At 35.1% G+C, this 22,780-nt stretch overlaps 11 protein-coding genes across 11 annotated transcripts; 5 read left to right on the forward strand and 6 right to left on the reverse strand.

Annotated features, from left to right (window-relative positions):
* Window positions 1-22: 22 nt before the first annotated feature.
* On the reverse strand, window positions 23-2,875 carry VIP1 (inositol polyphosphate kinase VIP1; the record flags this gene model as incomplete). Its single annotated transcript, XM_019181335.1, has 1 exon — window positions 23-2,875. The coding sequence occupies one exon, from the start codon at window positions 2,873-2,875 to the stop codon at window positions 23-25; it is 2,853 nt and encodes a 950-aa protein (XP_019041847.1).
* A 376-nt stretch (window positions 2,876-3,251) lies between these two features.
* Window positions 3,252-6,050, forward strand: UTP21 (rRNA-processing protein UTP21; the record flags this gene model as incomplete). The annotated part of the gene is made up of 1 exon (XM_019183036.1): window positions 3,252-6,050. The coding sequence occupies one exon, from the start codon at window positions 3,252-3,254 to the stop codon at window positions 6,048-6,050; it is 2,799 nt and encodes a 932-aa protein (XP_019041848.1).
* Window positions 6,051-6,729: 679 nt separating this feature from the next.
* VAM6 (Vam6p) lies at window positions 6,730-7,205 on the reverse strand (the record flags this gene model as incomplete). The annotated part of the gene is made up of 1 exon (XM_019186149.1): window positions 6,730-7,205. A coding segment is annotated over one exon (476 nt), but the record flags the coding sequence as incomplete, so codon positions are not given.
* A 2,036-nt stretch (window positions 7,206-9,241) lies between these two features.
* Window positions 9,242-10,117, reverse strand: GAG1 (Gag1p; the record flags this gene model as incomplete). The annotated part of the gene is made up of 1 exon (XM_019183037.1): window positions 9,242-10,117. One exon carries the CDS (start codon window positions 10,115-10,117, stop codon window positions 9,242-9,244), a length of 876 nt encoding a protein of 291 aa, XP_019041850.1.
* Window positions 10,118-10,489: 372 nt separating this feature from the next.
* On the reverse strand, window positions 10,490-12,211 carry RXT3 (Rxt3p; the record flags this gene model as incomplete). The annotated part of the gene is made up of 1 exon (XM_019183038.1): window positions 10,490-12,211. The coding sequence occupies one exon, from the start codon at window positions 12,209-12,211 to the stop codon at window positions 10,490-10,492; it is 1,722 nt and encodes a 573-aa protein (XP_019041851.1).
* A 275-nt stretch (window positions 12,212-12,486) lies between these two features.
* On the forward strand, window positions 12,487-13,665 carry WICANDRAFT_60701 (uncharacterized protein; the record flags this gene model as incomplete). Its single annotated transcript, XM_019183039.1, has 1 exon — window positions 12,487-13,665. One exon carries the CDS (start codon window positions 12,487-12,489, stop codon window positions 13,663-13,665), a length of 1,179 nt encoding a protein of 392 aa, XP_019041852.1.
* Window positions 13,666-13,946: 281 nt separating this feature from the next.
* Window positions 13,947-14,693, forward strand: RPL31B (60S ribosomal protein eL31; the record flags this gene model as incomplete). The annotated part of the gene is made up of 2 exons (XM_019186678.1): window positions 13,947-14,074; window positions 14,406-14,693. Exons 1-2 carry the CDS (start codon window positions 14,006-14,008, stop codon window positions 14,691-14,693), a joined length of 357 nt encoding a protein of 118 aa, XP_019041853.1. The 5' UTR covers window positions 13,947-14,005.
* An 805-nt stretch (window positions 14,694-15,498) lies between these two features.
* DUS4 (tRNA dihydrouridine synthase) lies at window positions 15,499-16,521 on the reverse strand (the record flags this gene model as incomplete). The annotated part of the gene is made up of 1 exon (XM_019185412.1): window positions 15,499-16,521. One exon carries the CDS (start codon window positions 16,519-16,521, stop codon window positions 15,499-15,501), a length of 1,023 nt encoding a protein of 340 aa, XP_019041854.1.
* A 394-nt stretch (window positions 16,522-16,915) lies between these two features.
* Window positions 16,916-18,874, forward strand: DUS3 (tRNA dihydrouridine synthase DUS3; the record flags this gene model as incomplete). The annotated part of the gene is made up of 2 exons (XM_019181119.1): window positions 16,916-17,590; window positions 17,699-18,874. The coding sequence occupies 2 exons, from the start codon at window positions 16,916-16,918 to the stop codon at window positions 18,872-18,874; spliced, it is 1,851 nt and encodes a 616-aa protein (XP_019041855.1).
* A 110-nt stretch (window positions 18,875-18,984) lies between these two features.
* YET3 (Yet3p) lies at window positions 18,985-19,611 on the reverse strand (the record flags this gene model as incomplete). The annotated part of the gene is made up of 1 exon (XM_019181216.1): window positions 18,985-19,611. The coding sequence occupies one exon, from the start codon at window positions 19,609-19,611 to the stop codon at window positions 18,985-18,987; it is 627 nt and encodes a 208-aa protein (XP_019041856.1).
* Window positions 19,612-21,153: 1,542 nt separating this feature from the next.
* Window positions 21,154-22,548, forward strand: SFP1 (zinc-coordinating transcription factor SFP1; the record flags this gene model as incomplete). Its single annotated transcript, XM_019181320.1, has 3 exons — window positions 21,154-21,302; window positions 21,492-22,122; window positions 22,240-22,548. The coding sequence occupies 3 exons, from the start codon at window positions 21,154-21,156 to the stop codon at window positions 22,546-22,548; spliced, it is 1,089 nt and encodes a 362-aa protein (XP_019041857.1).
* Window positions 22,549-22,780: the final 232 nt, after the last annotated feature.

A 22,780-nucleotide genomic window follows, 5' to 3' on the forward strand; every position in this document is an offset into this window, starting at 1 on the left:
TTATTATCTATAATACTTCTAATTATTTAGGATCAGATAGAGGACTTGAAATGTTAACAGCTGTGAATTTCTTTGGTAGGTTAACTTTCTTGAATTTTGATTTCAATCTTTGAGAAACCAAATCAAAATCTAAATGTTTAGTCAAACTAATCTTTGGAATACACGAAATATAATGTTTATCATCAAGTTCAACATCTAATGGATCTTGTGTATGACAACCTGGTGAAAGTTTGAATCTAATGGAATGATTCTTACCTGAAGTATCCTCATAAAGTTCAAAAATAATTTGAGATAAATAATCCAACTCTGGTAAATCATTTCTATTGATGTAAAACTGAATGTTACTTTCGTAAAGGATATTCAATAATGTGTACATGTGTGATTCCTTGGTGAAATATGTGACACATCCTGGTTTATCATTAACAATCATTTCATTCAAATCAGAAATAATCTTTTTACCTAATGGAACTGAAGTTAATAAACCAATCTCCAATTTTTCATTTTGTGTAATACCATATTCTTGTGGACAAATGAAATCAAACAAGACTTGTGAAAGTTTGTATAATTCTCTTAGGTATTTGAAGATTTGTTCATTAAATAAGAATGAATGTGTATGTGGTGGAGCATTTGGTAAATTATTGTTTTTAACAAATAATTTCAAGTGTTCTGGATATTCATCAATTAATAATGAATCAGATGGTCTTTCCACCTCAGAAACTGGTTGAAAGATTTTTTCCAAAAATTCTCTATTGTGTAGAGCATCAAATTTCATCGTATCATACAACTCTGAAATCTTTGATGGGTCAACTTTTTCCACAGTGATGAATTCCTTGAATAATTTATTCCATCTTTCAACAAATAATTCTGGGTCTTCACCAGAACACCATTTTGTCTGTAATTTTTCAAAGTTACCATGTGTGACATTGTATTCCATAATCTTTTGGTGATAATTCATTAACTCAACAACTCTTTTAATAACAATGTAGGGTTCTGGCATTTTTTGAGGCCATGTAAATTGTGATGGGGCTTCTTTTCCTTCTCTCAAAAGTGGTTTCAACTTCTTTTTAACCTTATCCATCAAGTCCTTAGCAGCGTTACTATCATCTAACAAATCTTTTCTGATGTTGATAAAACCATCATCAATAGGGCCATCCAATAAAGCATTAGCCCACAAGTTGGCAGTGACAAGAACTCTTCTTTCAGATGATGAGAAAACTTGAACGTTGTTTAGCAATTCCTTGTTTAACAATCCCATATCTTGTCTTGATTGTTCACCCAAATCACTAGCTTGGTATTGAGCTGAATGTGTGGCTTCACCACCCCATTTCAAAATGAATTGAACTTTTTCAACTTCATTTTCAGATTTCAAAACTGGTTTTAGTTGAATTTTGGTACCTGGGAAATGTAATTTCTTCTCTAAAGCATTAGCCAATAGATCTAATTTGCTTGCATCTTCGATTTTTTGTTCTTGAGCAATTTTGATGGCTTTCAAAACAATTTGTAAATCTGAAACTTCTCTGATGATAACTTCCTCCTTGTGACCTTTCAACAACGATAAAAATATTTCAGATTTGAATGAATATTTAAATTTTTGCTTTGGTGTACGATCAGCATGACGAATAACTGAAACCAGACCTTTCAAGACCCATTTTTGTGATTTTTCCTCCTGTGGAGCTGATGGTGTAGCCAATTTACTAACATCTCTGATCTTTTTAGCTTCGTAAAACATGTCACGCAAGATTTTAGCACAATTGTCATAATAGGCCATATTATCTTTAACAAATGAAAATCCATTAACATCAATAACATAACTATGACCTCCAACCCTCAGTAAATCAAACCCACAAATAGTTTGTCCGAAACCTTTAGAAACAGCTTTAGCCATTGTTTTTTCTTCGTCAGATAATGGTGTGATGTATCTGATTTCTTTACCATGTGTATTTCTTCTAACAATACCGTCAACAACTGGTGATTTTCTTGTTTCGGCATGACAAAATTCTGGACCAACAGTATAAGCTTTGACATCTTCAAAGTTATCAGTATCCATAAACTGTTCATAAACATAAGACCCTGCTATTCTTGGGTTTGTTAGATTAGGATCAAATTCTGAAGATTTGTTACCAACTTTTCTAAAAAGTTTTCTACCACCACCACCATCTTTCTTTGCATAATAGATGTACACATTATGATCTTCACCATCAACAGGTTTTTCAACAAATGGCTTTTTCATTGTTTGACCATTAACCCAAATTGTATCCTCATCAATCATCTTCCATTCTGGTTCATCGATTCTATCAATAATGACTCCTTTTTCTTTCAATTTCTGTTTCAATTCATCATCAACTCTTGGACCACCATCTCTTGAGATTTCTAATCTACGTGGAGTTGGAACATTAGCAGCATCAAGTAGCCAAAGACATAACCTTCTATCCCAAAGAGCTTTTTGCATAACCAGATCATTGATTATATATGGTTTACGTAGTTTGACATAGGCAATGGCCTTATCTAATGGGAACCCTGTGGAGAAAAAACTAATCAAGAAGTCACATGTTGGCCAATTTTCTATAGATTCATCCAGAATAACTTTATCACCAAAGATGACAGTTTCAAATTCCCCATTTTCAATCAACCTGTTTAAAATCTGTCTGCACGGTTTACTTAAAACTTTTGTATCCATAGCACATACACCAATCTTTCCAATCTTTGGAAGTTGAGGTTTTGAGATGGAGTGTGAGCTTTTTCTGGAGCTTCTGGTACTACCACCAGTGGCGCTTGACGTTTCAACAGCTGGAGGAGGTAAATGGATTTGACTAGTGTTTTCACTGGAAGAAGTCTTTGGAGTGAAGCCCTCCAAGATTGGAGCGATGGATGCCATAGCTTTCTTTGTATCGTCGTAAAAGTTGCTGTAGGAGTTGTTTGTGCTGAGAGCCAATGGTGAGATTGGGGCAGAGACGCTGTGCTTCTTCTTCTGCTGCTCCTTGTCCTGTTTGATGTCGATTGGTTCTGACATGGCTTCGTTGCGCTGTTGTTTACCATCCATTTCACCTCCAACGTGTGTTCTCTTCGTCTGCTCAAATTCAATCTGCCATCGCCTGCAACTCAATCGCAAATTCGCGACCAGATCGCGACTCCGATGGGTGTTACCCTGAGCCATCGCATAGTGAAAAAAAATTGTTATAACCTGTGGATTTAGTTTAACTATGAAAGAGCTTTGGATTCATAGACTATTCAGGTATCCAAGGATTCACAAGATGCCTTCTTCCGTTGAAACCACCAAGAGAAGAAAGGTCGATAACAGTACCGATTCAAAAGCGGTCACGGCCAAACCTTCAAAAGTCTTTTCACCGTTCAGAGTTGTTGGTAATGTCTCCAATGATACACCATTTGCAGTTGGTACTTTAGGTACAACTTTTTACATTGTTACAAGTGTTGGTCGTTCATTTCAAATCTATGATGCTAATACACTACACTTGTTATTTGTTTCTCAAACTCAAACTAGCTCCAAAATCAATGCCTTGACCGCGCATTTCCATTATGTTTATGCTGCCTATGAAAATAAGATTGGTATTTACAGAAGAGGTAAATTGGAACACACTTTAGAAGTTGATTCAGACGAGGTTTTGAACAAAGTTATTGTATTTGGTGAATATTTGGTTGCCACTTCTAAACAAAATATTTATGTTTACAAAAAAGCTAATGGTTTAAAAGTTGCAACTGAATTCTATACAAAACTTCCAGTATCAACATTAGATGGTGAAATTGTCGATTTATGTCATCCTCCAACTTACTTGAACAAAATTGTTGTCTTAACAACTTCAAACTTACTCATTTTTAACATCCATTCGGGTAAATTGTTATACACATCTGAAACTTTCACAGATCAACTTACAACAATTGAATCAGCACCTGTATTGGATATAATAGCCATCGGTACTGTTAAAGGTCAAGTTATTCTATATAATGTTAGAAAAGGTAGAAAAGTTCACTCAATTGAAGCTGGTGAATCCCGTGTTAATGCTATCTCCTTCAGAACTGATGGTTCTCCTCACATGGTTGCTGCCCTAAACACTGGTGATTTATACTTTTACGATCTAGATCGTGATTCCCGTATTCACGTTCTCAGAAATGCTCATCAAGAATCTTATGGTGGTGTTGCTAAGGCCCAATTTTTGAATGGTCAACCAATCGTTGTTACAAACGGTGCTGATAATCATTTGAAAGAATATGTCTTTGATCCATCATTATCAACAACAAACTCAGCTATCGTTTCACCACCACGTCATTTAAGATCAAGAGGTGGTCATTCAGCTCCTCCATCTTCTATCATATTTGCTGATCCAACATCTCACTACCTTTTATCTGCTTCAAGAGATCGTACATTTTGGAGTTTCTCCCTACGTAAAGATGCACAATCTCAAGAATTATCTCAGAGAGCCCATAAAAAATCAAATGGTTCAAGAGCTGCTGGTCCAAATATAAAGGAAAAATTCCCAGAAATCACATCAGTTGCTATTGAAAATGCTAGAGAAGGTGAATGGGAAAATGTTTTAACTGCTCATAAAGATGAAACTTTTGCTCGTACTTGGGATTCAAGAAATAAAAGGGTTGGAAAACATACACTAGCCACAATAGATAATGGTGTTGCTAAAAGCGTTGCCATTTCTCAATGTGGTAATTTTGGGTTAGTTGGTTCTTCAAATGGTGGTATAGGTGTTTATAATTTGCAAAGTGGTATCCTGCGTAAAAAGTACCAATTACATAAAAAGGCTGTAACTGGTATTGCCATTGATGGTATGAATAGAAAAATGGTTTCAGTTGGTCTTGATGGTATTGTTGGGTTTTATGATTTTAGTAAATCAGCTTACTTGGGCAAATTGAAACTTGATGCTCCAATTACATCACTTGTATATCATAGATCATCAGACTTGGTTGCATTAGGATTAGATGATTTATCAATCGTTGTTGTTGATTCAGTCACTCAAAAAGTTGTCCGTGTGTTATGGGGTCATAAAAATAGAATCACTTCATTAGACTTCAGTCCAGATGGTCGTTGGATTGTTTCTGCTGCCTTGGACTCAACCATTCGTACTTGGGACATACCAACTGGTGGTTGTATTGATGGTATTAGAGTTGCTAATGTTGCCACTAGCGTTAAATTCTCACCATTAGGAGACTCGTTGGCCACTACACATGTTTCCCAATTAGGTGTTAGTTTATGGACTAACCGTGCACAATTCAAGCCAATTTCAACAAGACATATTGAAGAGGAAGACTTTGCAGATGTTACATTGCCAAATGTTTCTGGTGAAGGTGGTGCTTCAGTTTTAGAAGGTGCTTTTGATAAAGAGGGTGAAGATGTTGAATTTACAAATCACTATGAAACTCTTGATCAAATTGATAAGAACTTGCTCACGTTATCATTAGGTCCAAGAAGTAAATTTGATACTTTACTCAACTTGGATGTTATCAAAAGCCGTAACAAACCAAAAGAAGCACCAAAGAAACCTGAAAGTGCACCATTTTTCTTACAATTATCTGGTGAAAAAGTTGGTGATGATGCTGCTGTTAGAGAAGGCGCTAAATCTGCTATTTTAGATAATAAACCAAAAGATGGTGAAGAAGCACAGTCAGGATTATCGAGATCTAAACCTGGTGTTAATGCTGCATTCGAAAGTGAATTCACTAGATTATTACGTGAAGATGCTGATAAGAATGATTATTCAAGATTTTTGAAATTTTTAACTAATGCTTCACCAGCTGTTACTGATCTTGAAATCAAATCACTAAACACACAACAGCCATTAGATGAAGTTGCTAACTTCATAAAGGCTTTAACTCAAGGTTATAAATCTAATGTCGATGTTGAACTTCTCGAAGCTTGGATGAGTATGTTGTTGAAAAACCATGGTGATGTCTTGTTGAGTATACAAGATGAAAACGTTCTTGATTCTTTACAAAAATGGTACGAATCTCATGAAGCTAAGACTGATAAGTTTGATGATCTTGTTAAATATTGTTCAGGTATCATTGGGTTATTGACTTCAGTGTGAAAAAACACTACATAACAAAAATTAATAGATGCATTGTAATTAAACCACATTATGGATTGTGTAGTCTTTCAACTTTATTGTTTTCAGTTTGATGTTTTTATTTTCACTATCCTTGAGACTCTCATATGCTTTTGCACAACCAAAATGGACCAAGGTACCGTCGGGGAACCTACTCAACACACTATTTGCAAGGAATGAACGGCAAACTTGACATTTTGTCTCATTGGAAATCACTTCAACTTTCTGTTTTTGCAAGTCCAATAATTGTTCTTCAATTTTGACATTTTCAACAACCCTTAGGTTTTTGGACAAGTTTGAAAAAGAGTTAAATCTCTGTTGTAATCTAAGACTTTTGATTAAAACTTGCTCGATTTCAAAAACCTTGAAATCTGGTGGAAGGGTTTTCAAAATATCAACTAATGGAATGTTCGAATCTTTCGAAGTTGACAACAATTGCAGGATTGAGGCCTTGTCATCATTTTTCCAAAATAAAGTGATCAACCGTAAAAAGTACTTTGTACCCAATTTGGTATCTTTTGAGAATAGCTCATTTATATAATGGATTGCTGATTTTGAATCATGAATTTCCAACACTAAAATTTTCAGAGCTTCCTCATGATGGCCCAATCTCTTCAAGATAAATGTCTTCAGTAATCTGAGATGATCATGTTCGTCATTAGGTACCATTTTCAAAACTTGAGACGCGTCATAATTCCCTGACTGTAGAAAAGTGTAGAGCTTCTTGTAGTATATTGAGTCTTGCTTATCATCTTCATGCTTCAAACACTCATAGTATATCTCAACCAATCTTGTGTTGAAAACCCTTGTTTCATCTCCAAGTTCGACAATGATATATTCAAGATAAATTCGCTCAAGGTTTTGTGATTTTGAGGCCAAGTAATCAATCACTTGCTTCCTATTAAATGATTCTGCATATTGAGAGTTGAGGAAAATTTCAATACCATAAGACTCCATTATAGAAATTGGCCAATCAGCATACTTTAGCACCAAGCCTAGGTTATCATTCTTGAGCTTTTGTAAGTATTTCACCACCAAATCAGGAAGGTTAGAATCTTTGGACAGCTTTACCAACAATTCTAGAGCTTCTTCATGCAGCTCTTTCTTGTAATAGAAATCAATCAATTCGTTAATCATATTCTTTGATTTGAATGTGCTGACAACCAAATCGGTGTCACAATAATTATCGACACGAACCAAAGACCCTATAAGTCCACTGTTCATCTCAGTATAGCATCTGAACAATGTACTATCGATCAATGTCCTTATTTCATCTAAGGAGTATTTATCCTCTGTGAATGCAGATGGCGTTAGTTTTGAATCATGGTAGTCAATTTCATTTCCTTCAGCAACTAAAACTTTGTTAAACTTTCTTCTAATATCGGACAAGTAATGTGTCAGTAATTGAATGGCCATTGGATCAAAATCGTGAGTATCATCTTCATCCTCATGATTAGCACTTTTACCGGGAGAGGCTTTTCCGGATATGTAAGATGGAAACAAACTTATAACTTTCATGGGAGGTGCCATAAACTCTGAAAATTTCCTTATGGCTGCAGCATACCTTTTAGAGTTGAATAACTGAATACCAGATTCAATTTCTAAAGACCTCAACTTCAGTGATTTATCAGCATATTGTGAAATGTTGAGTTGTTGGACTAACTCAATTGCCTGTTGTAAATTTTCTTTTTCAAGAACATTGATGATTTTCTCAAGTGGGCCAAACTGATACAATAGTATAGAATCTCTGCTCGTAAATACAATTTTTTCGCCTTGAGAATGAAATAATGAGACTTTTGCGATTGGTAATGTCTGGTATATCTTTAAATTTGCAAAATCCATAAATCTAACATGATTTCCAGTAAAAAGTAACAGAAATGGTGATATGAATTCAATTGATTGAGGATTGAAATCCCAATGTGTACCCTTGAAGTCCACAACATCATACAATCCTATCTTTGAGGCATGTGAACCTTTCGCTAATAATACTTCATTACCACTGGGTATAATACTTGTTTGTTGGTTAAAAAAGGAGTATTGCGAATGGAATTGGATTCTCTTTGGTTCAAAAGGTGAAGATGGCCGTAGTGAATAGAATTGTGAATTTGAGGCAGCTATTATAAGTTCCTCTGTAATGATTTCAAATGTGATGATTTTGTCTTGCAATTTGTATTGCTTGATAACTTCAAATTGATCTCCAGTCCAGATGTACACAATTATCATAAACTTTGTAGATATAGCCAAATATGATGATTTCTTAGACTTGTATGAAGAAATGTGTGATATTTGTTTGAAAGGCAATGTTTCTTGTAGGCTAATCGTAGTTGTGTCAAAAATTGAAACCGAGCCATTAGACAAGACCACAAACGCATCCTCGATACCCATGATTGATTCAATTGAGCCATTGACAAGGTTTGGTATTCTTCTTTTCTCTGATAGTTTGTTCTGTAGTGTAATCTCATAAATAACCAATGCTCCACCATTCGTCCCAACATAAATGTATCCATCTTTCAGGAGAACGCTGGTGGCATTAAGGTCAGTTTTATGCTCTGACAATAGCTCCACCACTTCAACATTTGTCATTTTTATCAGACTCTTGAGAGGTGACTAGTTTTGTTGTTGTTGATGTCGCTGTTGCAATATTAAGTTTCTTAAGCGCTCCAAAAATTATAAGCTTCTTAGATAATCCATCCAGCCAAAAAGCTAGAAACAACACCTTACAATTTCCTTTAACCTTAACAATTAGATTGAATAGCGTTAACAAGTTTATAATGGATAAAGTGTATTCAAATGTCCAGTCATTGCTCAACACTCCTAACGAATCCACACACGCATTGAGCCAAATCAGAAAGTCAGATGTGATTATACGAAACCAACTCAACACCATAAGGCAAAGCAAGGAGAAGAATGAAAAGATATGCAAAAGTTATGGAAAGTTGATAGGATATACATTGGACAATGCAAAGCATTTAAATGACGTCCAGAGGTTTGCTGAAAAGATGGACCAAGAGCTCAGAATACTAGAAGGGACATTTCAGATACTGGATCGTAATAAAGAGTACAATAGTAAATAGAGGAATTAAACAAATTCATTATTCATTAAACCATAAAAAAGCTTGCAAAAAGTAATAAGTTAGATATTCATTAAGAGATGGTGGGACAATAAAATATAGCTAAGGCAGCCCTTGAGCTGCTCTTTCCCATTTCTTACTAGCTATCCAACCAGCATTTATAATCTTTAATGCATCTTTCAAATTCATTGGTTTCTTTAGTGTTTTTTGTTTCTCAATCAAACTGTTATATATTATTGGGTAATTATCTTTTGACACACCTATTAGAGAATTTTCCAATGACTTCTGTTTAGCTTTATTTCTTTCTTCACTTGTAGAATTCAACCAAACATCTCTTCTCTTTTGCCAAACTTGATGACCTTCACAAAACACTTCATTCTCTTTTTGTAATTTTTGAGCTTCTTGCACAGCATCGAAATCTTGGAATCTTGGTAATGAAAAGACTCCATTCAACCCATCTTCTCCGTTAGCGCCAACTTCATTAGATGAATTAACAGTCATATCTGAAGTGCCAGCTCTGCTATCAGTTTCTGCTTGTTCTCCAGTTCTGGCACCTTCTCCAGTGGCAGTTTGGTTATTAGCAACAGTAGCTGCTGCCTCTTGTTGTTCTAGCAATGATGAATCTACTGATGATGAGGATGTAACAAGGAATAACTCGTTAACAATCTCGTCAGATGATAAAGCGTCTTCAGCAAAACTCTTTAGTTTAGCAGCTGCAATAGACAGGTTTATTGATGCCTTGACGAATAAGTTTCTGATCGACTTCAAAACAGTCTTTTTGGAACTTGATGCAGTTTGTTGTTGTTGTTGGTTTGTCGGTATTTGGTTGTTGGAGTTGCTTTTGATAGATCTCGATGAGCGGAACGACTTGTTTGTATGCTGCTTCTTCAGCTCTGTTGTAGAGGCCTCGTCCTTATTGCTGTTGACTTTACTTGCGATGTTCTTGTTGTTGAGGCTGTTGTTCAACCCTTCAGCCATGGTTTCAAATGGTGAGTGATGGCCAGCCGTGTGGATGGCTTTAAAGTTTCTTCTTGTAGATAGTATCAGATACGTTCAGCGCTGATACTTCTGATGGCGATGGCGATGCTAATGACTTGTGCTGTTTTGTATAGACTCTGTGGTTTCTAGTTCCTCTTCACAAATCAAACATGTTCAGTCTGGAAGAAATTCTGAAATGTCTTTTGACTGTTGGTGACTCTGTTTCTCCTTGTGCTTTTCGAATTTTGTGGGATGGAGTTTTTTTCTTGTTCAAGGGAATAATACGCTGACCCGACCCGATGTGTTTTGACAGACAATACAAGAAATGCAGGGAATAGCACTAATCATTATTTATAAAAACAAAGCTATCTACTACTTTTTCTCCTCAGGCTTTTCACCGCCATCCTTTTCATCACTCTTGCCACTTTTTTTACTCTTCTCCAACTCGATCTGTAACTTTATCTTTTTCCAAGCTTCATAATTCAATTTCCATTTCCCATCATTATCTAAAATCTCAACAGGAGTTTCTCTCATTTCATTAACTTGATCTATTTTTCTCTTTTTAACATCAACATCATTTACATTCTCCACTGCACTGTTTATTTCACCATACCTAACACCATAAATAGCGACACTGACACCATCATGACCAGTTTTCCAATCTCTTGAGTTAACCCCATTTCTATAAATACCTTCATATTTATTCAAAGTAGGTAAGATAATCAAATCAACGTGGATATCACCACCAATGATATTAATGAAATGTCTAAAGTTATTCACAGTTTGATCAATGTTATGAGGTTCCGCTTTATTTCCTGGTGTTGTTTTCTCAGTGGTGAAATTTGAACCATTATTTATGGTATTTTCTAATTCATTATCTATACTTGGTAAGAATCCATTATGCTTCAATATCAACAAAATATCTGAATCATCTGTGTAGACATCAGTCCCCCAAATTGCCCTGTTTATATAGTTTTTGTTATTTTGTAAATCATTGATTTGATATGATGGAATTCTAACAGTCAAGATACAATTGATATAATCTCTTAACTCAGGTAACAATGGAACAATCTCAGTTTCTTGCTCATTTGGTTCAGGTGTGTTGTATTCTGAAGGCTGGAAAACTGATAATTGTCTATGTGTACTTCTTGTTGGATATGGTGTATATAATAATGAACCTAGATGTTTTCTTGGGAATTTTGAAGCAAAATCTAAAACGTCATCATTATTAATGATAATTTCTCTCTTGACAAATTTTTGAGCTGGAAGCTTAACAATTGTTTCTTCCTCTAATTGAGATTTCTTTGTTGGTTGGATTGTGTTTAATCTTTTAATTATTGAATAACATAAATATGTCTTGTAATTAGGATTCTTGGCTTTTTCAATACGTGCTCTTTTCTCATGTTGTAAAATGTCATGTTTTTCCTCATTTGTGAAATCAGTAATTCCATACTTGTTCTCATAATACTTGATTATATCCTCATCTGATTCTTCATTAACATCTGGTTTAGTTATATCCTCTTTCAGTTTAACTTGAGGCACTTGTGGAACTTGTTGTGGTGTTGGTAACCTTGGTTCATTTGTATTATTTGATGAAACAATATTGCTTAAAAAAGACGGTTTTGGGAGTTGATTTGGAGTTTCACTTTTAATTTCAGTTGGGGTTGTGTTGAATGATGGTTGTTCTCGTTGACTTGTTAAATGTGCTATAGATGGGATGGTTGGTGGTGAAATTTTGTTGTTTAGATCAGATCCTGGTGTACCTGTAGATCCAAACTGAGGTGTTGAAACTGTGTTTGGTGTATTTGGATTTGAAGCACTTGGTTGATCAACATTGTTCAACAGTCTTGGAACCCCTAGAGATGAAGGAGGTGCCATTTGATGAGGGTTTGACATACTTGAAATGTTTGATAGAAATGAAATAGGCGGCAGCCTTATACCTTGTCCTGGGGATTTAGATGAGCCAGCATCTTGGGGATTGAATGAAGAAGAGCTAGTTGGTGGGGTGTTGTTTGGAGCATTGTTTTTATTGCCTTGATTATCAGAGAGCATAGAAGGCAGAGACGGACGCATGTTTTGGTTTGGGTTGGACATCTTGTAAGTGTTGATTTTTTGCACCTGTCAAAATTCACTGTGGATATCCTGATTCTCAATGCCTTTAATTTAAGGTGTGGTTTTGTAATCCTTGGTGTTGTAATCGTTCCCTTGAGCTTTAAATTAACTAAAATTTTGAGAACGAAATCAACACGACGAATTGCCGGCCACTACGATTCTTCGCGATTTTAAACGACCTTGGAATTTGACATAAAAACTGAAACGTAAACAAAAACTCTTTGATTGAATTGAACCATTTATATCAGAATTGAAAAATGACACTTGATCACTACTCTCCTATTTTATCATCCAATTTGTTCCTACAGACTCCCGTTATGGAGCAAAATGGAGAAACAGAGACTCACCCCAATCCTTATGAAAAAATATCAGAAAACTTGGAGAAGATACTCACAACAGATTCAATCAATTCTAAAGATCTTTATACAACATACATGGAGATAGCAAATACTGCTAGAGATTTGATAATAGAGTTTGATAAAATAAGAGATGATGAAGACCTTTATACGGTGTTTCAATTGTGGAATATGAGACTGACAACACTATTGTGTGCAAATGAACTGACTGTTGCTCAAAAAGAAGCTAAAAGGTTAAGTGCTGCTTTAGAAAATGTTACAAAGAGCCAGATTGCTTCTACCAATTCACCTGATCAAACGCCTCCAAAAATGCTGGATCTTTTTCCTAACGAAGTTCCATTGAGTTTGAAATTGCTGATTATACGTTTGAGAACTCAAGGTCCAAATACAACATTGAATAGTGAATATTTCAAAATATTGACAGATGTCAGGATGCAGTATACAATTCATGAGAATGAGAAATCTAAAGGATCAGATACACCAAAGGAAAATCTTTACCCAGTCAAAGAAACTTTCAAATTAGGTGAAGTTTTAGCATATGCTGTTTCTGGTAATTTGATAGCAAAAAGAGAATACAAGACATTATTAACACATGCAGAGTCAATATTGGCTCCATTAAACAAGCACAAATCAGAACTTAATGAGTCAGAGGTTTTATTCAAGGATCAACTATCATTTGTCTCAATGCTTGTTGCTTTTATAACTGGTGACTTAACTTTAGGTATGAAATATATTGAAGATGTTCAAAACTTGAAAGATCTTCTAGAGACTTTGAGGTATATACTGAATAACGTTGATCCAGTATTAGATTACAAGAAACTGAATACTGGAGAAAAGAAAGAGGATGTGGTGCAAGAACTGGAGATACTTGATCAAGTAACGGAATTAGTTGAAGAGCAGGCTATAACTGGACGAATCTTGTGCTCTTTGTGTGCGTTGTTTGAATTGAGATCAAGAGATGATCAAGAGGAAAAATGCGATGCTTTTGAGAAATCAGCTAAGTACAAATACCCAAACATGTCTTATCAGCTGTTTAAACTTTGGTTCCGCAACACAAATAAGCTATACGGATTTGAATAGAATATTTTTATCACGTGCATTATTGTAGTTATCATGTGACTGAGCCCTAATCCCAGGTCCCAAGTAAAACATCCCTACACCATATCTGGTACGAGCAGCAACTCACTTTCCTCGCCTCCGAGTGGCCCGTCCAAAACCGCTTCCCACTCATCACTATCAGTATTTCGTTTGGGACCACACCATAGTTAAGCAGTTTTGGCGCCAAAATCTGACTGTGTTACCCCCAAGCATACGCTAGTGGGATTTTCCAACAAACACAAAATTTTATTGAAAAGTGAAATATCAGCTATACCTTTCTAATAGTGAAGATAGAACAACAACAACAAACTTATACCTCAAGATGTCTAGTAACAGATCTGCTTTGAAAGACGTTGTCACCCGTGAATACACCATCAACTTACACAAAAGAGTACGTATTGGATAAAAGAGTCAAGTGGGAAGAGGAGTTCAATTGAAAAGGAAAATTTATGATCAATATGTCAACATTAAAGAGAATCAGTACTTTAAGGAAGGAAAGAAATCAATATGAATGATACAAATGGAGGAAATGTAATACTATTAAAAAGAATTGTGAAGGAAATATCAGAACAAGAATATGAGTAAGGGAAATTATGTATCGTAGTGAATGAAAACCTATACGGTCAGTCAGAATATGTTATTATGAAATTATTGAACACCATTCCCACAAGATGAAGAATGTTTATTTATTGAATAAGTTTTACTAACAAGTTTTGTTTTAGTTACACGGTGTTTCATTCAAAAAGAGAGCTCCAAAAGCTGTTAAAGAAATCAAAAAATTTGCTCAAAAACAATTAGGTACCAACGATGTCAGATTAGACCCAAGATTAAACCAAGAAATCTGGAAAAGAGGTATCAAAGGTGTTCCATTCAGATTACGTATTAGAATCTCAAGAAAACGTAACGAAGAAGAAGATGCTGAAGAAAAATTATTCTCTTACGTTGAACCAGTTGTTGTTGCTTCTGCTAAAGGTTTACAAACCGTTGTTGTCGAAGAAGACGAAGAATAAGCTTATTAATTTCATGTAAAACAATAAAATAAAGAGTCATTTAATTAACGGGTTTTGTGTTGTATTTTTATGTTGATTCTGTAGAGAAAATATTGAAGTAATCTTGGAGAATATGGAATCTGATTTTCAAACTAAACTGATAAGATTAAACAGAGGAACTAGAACTGTTTAAACTAGTGAAATGATAAAAATCTGTAACTACAATTAATTTTTTATAAGTCAAGTACAATCTCCATTAATTTATACGACAAGCATAAAAAGACTTTGAATCTTTGTTAGTAAAACTTTCGATTAAACACATTTGATTCATCAATCCCAATTTAAAAATAACATTTTACAATTCAATTATATTTGATCAGTGTAACTATGACATAGGAACCATTCATTACAAAAAGACAGATCATAACGATCCATCTGTAACATTTGTTCACATCGGTTCAAGAAAAAAAAAAGTTTTCATCCTTTGAAAATAATTGAAAGTATTGAAATCTTGACTTGGGCTAGATACTGTTATTATCACTTACTTTTTCCTTGAACTTTTCGTTATCTGAATTGGTCTAAAAGTGAAGTACAGAAATGAGAAACGAAAATTTGTTCACCAAAAAAAAATACTTCGAGATTCTCAAAAAAAAACAAAGCGAGTTCGCGGTTTCGCGAACATGGTTAGGGCTCCAGCTTCAACTACACTTGTGAAAGTAAATTAACTAAATTAAACTAACCTGTTGCCCTATATATACCCCTTGTAAATGATTTGATAAATATGTTATTGTGATGTTGCTGTTTTGTATATGCTTCTACTGACTTCTCAAATATGTGATGATCTTTGAGTTCTGTATGGAATCTCAATAGCTTCACCAAAGCCTTCCTCTCCAGATCTTTTCAAAATAAAATTTGTATCAAAGAAATCAATAAGTTCACCCAATCTTTTGATATCCATAAACTGCTTATACAATTCTTTTGAGATTTGTCCATCAAGCATACATGATAAATGATGTTGAGTCAATCTATATGGTAATCCATAACTTGTAGCATATTCCCAAAATTTCTCAACGCATCCCCATGGAGCCTTTTCGAAACCGGCAAACATCGCAGGATTGGCTAAGATACCTCTAACAGCCATAACACCATCAACATTTGTTAATTTGACAATTTTATGAGCATCATCTAATGAAAAACAATCACCGTTTGCAATGACAGGCACTGAAACTGATTCCTTCATTAGTTTGATAGCATCGAAATTTGCAGGCTGTGAAGATCTGGTTGATTTAGTACGACCATGAACAGTTATGAAATCAACACCCGCTTGTTCAACTTTTTTAACAAACGCAACAGTTTCATCGAGATTTGGATGGATTCTGATTTTGGTCTCTATTGTAACTTTATCACCGTATTTCTCCTTAACAGCACTAACCATACTTGCCACTAAATCTGGTTCACTCATTAGAGCAGCACCAATACCTTCTCTAACTTGTTCTTTAATTGGACAACCACAATTTATACCTATAGCATCAACATATGGATGAATCATTTCCACAAATCTTAATAAATCAGTAACGTTATTAGTACCAACTTGTACTATTAGTGGTGTATCAAAGTTATTTGTTGTGAAATCACTTAAACGTGCAATACCATTACGAACAAATTCTCTAGCTAAAATCATTGGAGAATAAACTAAATCAACTTCATATTCACGAACTAAAGCCCTGAATGGTAATTTTGAGTATCGCACCATAGGACCAGCAATGAATACAGGTCTTCCTTCTTTACGACATCTGTCTATTATTCTTAATGGATTGTTTTCTGGATTTCTTGGTTCTACCACTGTCATATTTGTAGATGATGGTATTGATCTAAGATTAGCTTGTTGTATTAATCCCACCTTGGGTTTCTGGAAAGATCTCTTGATGATCTTTGATGCAAATATTGTGGTAAATGGGTTTCCAGGCTTTATATAAAACCTGGGTCTATAATCTATTCTGGAGTGCCTATGTGTTAAATGTCTCGATAGCGATAAGAATCTTGTTTTCGATGAGCTCTTCAAATAAATTTTTTGGGCTCTCGAAACTTTGATGGGTTGCGCCTTCCGCATCGGGAAAGTAGATGCCCGAGTGGCGCGAACCGCTTCTCATCAAAAAAATTCAGTTCAGCTCATCTCGAATCAAGAATTGTGCAAATAAATTTATGTGTTTCTAAAAAAGTGACACATTTGTTTTGTTTTGATCATGTCTGAAGAAACAAAGAGACCTGGATCTCCAGAAAACACTGGTGCTCCTGAGTTGAAGAAACCAAAGACTTCCGCTGAAGTTGAAAGTGTACCGAGAGAAACTAGAGGTATTGCTCATGTTAAGAAAGAATACATTGTAGATTCAAGACCAGTTGAAGTGATTGATGATGATAGTGCTGAAGCTGCAGGTGATAGAAATGATGATGGTGGTAATGGTAAAGGTAAAGGAAAAGGAAAAGGTAAAAAACAAAGAGGCCAAAACAAAAATAGAGAAATCAAACAAAATCAAGAAAAGGTTCAATTATGTCAATCTTTAGTTGATCCGGAGTTGGAAAAAGTTTGTAAATTTGGTGCTGAGACTTGTAGATTCACTCATGATCTCGGTGTTTATCTTGAGGCAAAAGAGAAAGACATTGAAGGTGTTTGTCCAGTGTTCAATGCTCTTGGTTATTGTCCTGCTGGTATGAAGTGTCGTTTCTTACATTCACATTATGATGGAGAAGGAAAGAAATTGATTAAAGATTTAACCAAGTATGAAGAAGCTAAATTGTCAAACCATGAACTTAACCATATTACCAATGAAGAAAAATTATCATTGATTAAAAAGAAGTTTGATTTTCCATTGTCTGATGCAGTTGTTAAAATCATGGATGATATTCAAGAAGATAATAAAGTTAAAGATTTAGCAAGAAAAAAGACAAATAATGATGAATTAAAAGAAGATGAAGCTAAAGAAGATGAAGCTAAAGAATATGAAGCCTCACCTCAAGAAACTAAAAAGGATAATGCAAACGAATACGTTGAAACAAGATTTTTCGCAGCAGAAAAGAAAAAATTAGATCTTGTTGGTAAAAAAATTGTTTCACCATTAACAACAGTTGGTAACCTTCCATATAGAAGACTTATGAGAACATTAGGTGCAGATGTTACATATAGTGAAATGGCCCTAACATTACCATTAATTCAAGGTACAAATTCCGAATGGGCATTACCTAAAGCTCACTGTTCAGAATATCCAGGGTTTGGTGTTCAAATTGCAACTTCAAAACATTGGCAAGGTGCTAAAAGCGCTGAAATTGTTTCTAAATTGTGTCCATCTGTTAGTGAATTGAATTTGAACAGTGGGTGTCCAATTGATTTGCTTTATAGACAAGGTTCAGGTAGTGGATTATTAGATCAACCTGCTAGACTAATTAGAATTTTGAATTCAATGAACTATTGTTCTGGTGAGATTCCAACTACTGTCAAAATCAGAATGGGTACAAGAGATAATCACCCAATTGCTCATAATTTAGTTAAAAGATTAGTTAAAGAAACTCAAACTGCTGCTATTACATTACATGGTAGATCACGTCAACAACGTTATACTAAAGAGGCTAATTGGGATTACATTGCAGAAGTTGGTCAAGTTTTGAAAGAAACTGAACAAGAATTAGAAGATGATAAAGATCGTAGAGATTTCCAAAAAATCAATTTTGTTGGGAACGGTGATTGTTATAATTTTAATGATTGGTATAAAGCTGTGGAAAATCCATATATTGATAGTGTTATGGTTGCTCGTGGTGCATTAATTAAGCCATGGATCTTTGAAGAAATTGAAGCTCAACAATATTTAGATAAATCTTCAATAGAAAGATTAGAAATTGTTAAAACTTATGCAGATTTTGCAATGCAACATTGGGGTACTGATGAATATGGTATTGCATTGTCAAGAAGATTCTTGTGTGAATTTTTATCATTCTTTCATAGATACATTCCTTATGGAATTTTGGAAAAATATCCAATCAAATTAAATGAAAGACCAGAAAATTGGAAAGGTAGAGATGATTTAGAAACTTTATTAGGTAGTAATGATTATAAAGATTGGATAAAGATTTCAGAAATGTTCTTAGGTCCAGCTGGTGAAAATTTTAACTTTACTCCAAAGCACAAGAGTAGTTCTTATGAAAAAAAATAGAGAATGCTACAATGGTTTCAAATGTATAATAGTATAGAAACAAAATCATAGATACACATCATGCTTAGGTTAATGGAAACTTGTGTTCTCAAGCCGTGTTTGTTTTTTCTTCAAGTGGATTTTTTAGTTTCAGTTTCAATAGTAGTTAATTTTTCACTCTTATTGACCTTATCACTCAATTCATCATATTCTTTAGCTAAACTTTTAGCTTGATTTTTCAAGATTTCTAAATCTTCATCTCTTTGTTTTAATTTTGTCTTCAATTGAGCAATTTCATCATTAGCAGAAACATGATCAGGATCTGATCTATAAGTTTCTTTCAAATTCAGTAATTCTGCAACTAATCTGTAAGTTCTTGTAACAATCAAAGTTAAAAATAATGTAAACCCAGTAAGGTACATATTTCTTTGGGCATAAAATCTTCTAGCTTGAATTTCTGAACGATCAGCAGTTGGGTTAAAACTTGTTTGTTGAACAGGGTTTAAATTTTCCTTTGTTGAAAAACCTGTTAATTCTTCATTAACACTGTTAACTCTATTGACTGAATCAATAAATAAGATGAAAATGAACACTAAAATACACTTTATCGCAATGTTGAATTCAGTTTTCTCAAATGGTTTTGAAATTGCAGTTAATATTGGCTTACGAATCTTTGAAGGTAATGGTAATGATAAAATGGCAAATAATACCATTTCAATAACTAGTAAACCGAAAACCAAATTGTAGTATAACGCCATTGTGATGAAGTGTAAGATTTGTAAATTAGTTGTGTTGATTTGATTATACTGAGATCAATTGATTCACCAAAAAGCAGCAGATATCTAATTACTTATAGTAGCGTATAAGTCCTCTGTTTTCTGATGATTGTTGTCAATAACTTGATTGTGATGATGATTTGTATAGCCAAAGAGCAACCCATTGGAATTTTTGACGTATTCCATTTTGATTTTTGGAATTTGGTTGCTGTCAAGTTTCACCGTGTCATTTATTCACATAGTGAAGAACGGTTGAATCAGAACTCTTAACATAACGGTGACTGAGTGGAACAAAATGGGCTATTTCTACGCAGATTCTCATTCAGTTATAAGCACTAGAGGCTAGAGCACTTTGACCTACTGCTTGCTTTCTTCTCGTCTAGCTGTAGCCTGTTGTTCGTTGTTAGGCCGTTCGCAAGGCTTCTGCGAAATGGTGCCAACCGGTGCGTTGATCAGAAGAAACGACTGTGAGTCCCCGAGAGCTGATAAAGAGCTCCCACGACAAAGTAGCACACTAGAACTTGCTCTGGGTTTATCAACTAGCAAACTACAGGCAAGTTTTGTAGGGTGTTGAGCTATATTTGACTATGAGCTCGAGCTCCTCAAAAGTCAGTTCTGGGTTCTCTGATCATCTCTAGAAGGAGATCTTTCTCAGATCAGCTCTAGGCAGACGATGCTAGGCGGACCTCGGTGACGTCCTCCACTGTGCTGGTGGCAAAATTAACGAGGACCAAATATACAAATCTTCAGCCTAGGCGGAGAGGTCTGCCTAGCGCTTTCACGGCTTCCTAGTTCTGTCCAGCACCCAATCTGGACGGATCGGCCACTCCGCTCCGCCCATTGGCCAAGAGAGCCCTCGTTATTACGAGAAACGAGCACAAATATCACATGGTTTACCCCCGTATATAGCCCTTAACTATGCAAAACCAGCACCTCGGTAATGGATAATTTCACTTCAAAAAGGAAAACCATTTGGCGAAATGGGTCCCAAAAACATGAATTTCCCAGCTGTAGTGGAAATTTAATATCATTTGATCACAATATAGCTCTGGAAACCGCTCAAGACTAAGGGAGATTTCAACAACCAACTCATCTCAATTATCAACCAGAGTTTAGCTCAGCACTTTTGCACAACACCAAAGGCCCATTTCCTCAGCTCCATACACAGGCCGCCCTGCTCAACTAGCTATAGATTTGTCACCAGCCATTATAAGCTTTATCAACTGACGGACCATCTTTCATCAATCCCTAGCTCTTACTAAACTTTGTTTCAACCCGTTTCAGAAGAAAGGAAACAAATATTCAAAATCTACCAGTATCAGGATCAAGCTTGCCTCTGTGTGGTTTTAGTTGCATTTCAGCCTCAGACCCATTAAGCGCTTCGTTTTGTACTACACTGGAGTGTTCCCTGCTTACAAAATATATTTATTTTACCACTTGGATTTTTCACTTAACTAAGTTCAAAAACTTTATCCATAATCATCAACAAGGACTGTCAGCCAACAATTTTGCTGATAAACTGTCATGAATACAAATAGCTTCTTCAACCAGGCAGCTGCAATAAGTATACCCAATGGTAATCAGGGGTCTTCATTATCTCAACCAATAGATATTGCTTACCAAAGATCCGGATCAGTATTCAATAATAATTCCAATTTCCCTACTTCTAATCAGTCTCAGCAACAGCATCAACAACAACAGAATCAGAACCAGATACAACAAATGCAGCAGAATCAACAACATAGCCATCAGCAGCAGCAACAACAAAACCAGCATCAACAACACCAGCCACAAAACCATAACAACTATCTGAGCACAAATTCAATCAACATCAACGTAAACCCAAACCAACGATCATTCAGAAGAGATTCCATTGCACATTCTCAAGGTGTTGGTGGGATTAGTTGGGGTTCAGTCACTATTGGAAGTTGGCTTAAAGATGAAGTCATGATGCACAACAATTTTAACTTGGGTAGTACAAATGCTCAAATATCAATGTCGCCTCCTATACAATCAGCCTATTTACCTGACTTGGAAGCCAATTATTGTAAAGATTATAGTTGTTGTGGCCAATTATTGCCAACGTTACATGATTTGTTGAAGCATTATGAGGAATCTCATATATCACCAACGCCTCCTACTCACCAACCAAAACCAATCCAGAATTTCGATACTGTCTCCACGACTGATGTCTTTATAAATTCAAATAACAACAACAATAATATGAACAATGTTAATCAAAAACAACAAAACACTTTTGGTTTCAATCAATCTCCTTTTCAACAACAAAACATACAACAACAACTGCGTCAGCAATTACAAGGTTCAAACAACAACTCATCATCATCTATACACCAACAGCAACAGCATCATAGTCCTCACCCTCAACAACAGCAAAATCATCATATCCAACAACAATCACAGCAACAACAACAGCAGCAACAACAAAATTACCAACTGCATCAAAATCTAAACAATCCTCAACAGGTCAATGTCCAAGATTCTCAATTTTTACAATCAAATAATAATCAAAATACATCTTCACAACAATCAACACCTTTCCCAATGTCCTTATCTAATGATGATAGTGCAATGGACCTTGATGAAGAGATGGATGAAGGATACATTGATGACCCTTCAAGAAACTTGTATGTGGCACAAGGCAACGAAAAACCATTCACATGTCCAGTGATTGGTTGTAATAAGACATATAAGAATCAAAATGGTTTGAAATATCATAGACTTCATGGTCATCAAAATCAAAAATTACATTTGAATCCTGATGGCACTTATAGTGTTATTGATCCAAATGATGGCAATGGCATGGAACAAGATAAACCTTATAGATGTGAAGTTTGTGGTAAACGTTATAAGAACTTGAATGGTTTGAAATATCACCGTGGCCACTCTACACATTAGAAAGTGTTGATTTTATTTCTAAGAAGAAGTTTTGCTTCATGCCAGTCGCTGAAACAGGATGTTTAAAATGGTATGCCTGTTTGCTTGTGTTTTACCATATCAGTCATAATATTTGAATTAGGGTTTGTTATTTGTATTATATTTTTTTTATTTGTTTGGGAGTTCATGTTTTGTTGAGAGTTATTTGCATGTTGATATGTCATTACTTCTATTATTTTTTTTGTCTCTATTT

Source organism: Wickerhamomyces anomalus, assembly GCF_001661255.1.
Source record: "Wickerhamomyces anomalus NRRL Y-366-8 unplaced genomic scaffold WICANscaffold_1, whole genome shotgun sequence".
In the NCBI taxonomy this organism is placed as follows: Eukaryota; Fungi; Ascomycota; class Saccharomycetes; order Phaffomycetales; family Wickerhamomycetaceae; genus Hansenula; species Hansenula anomala.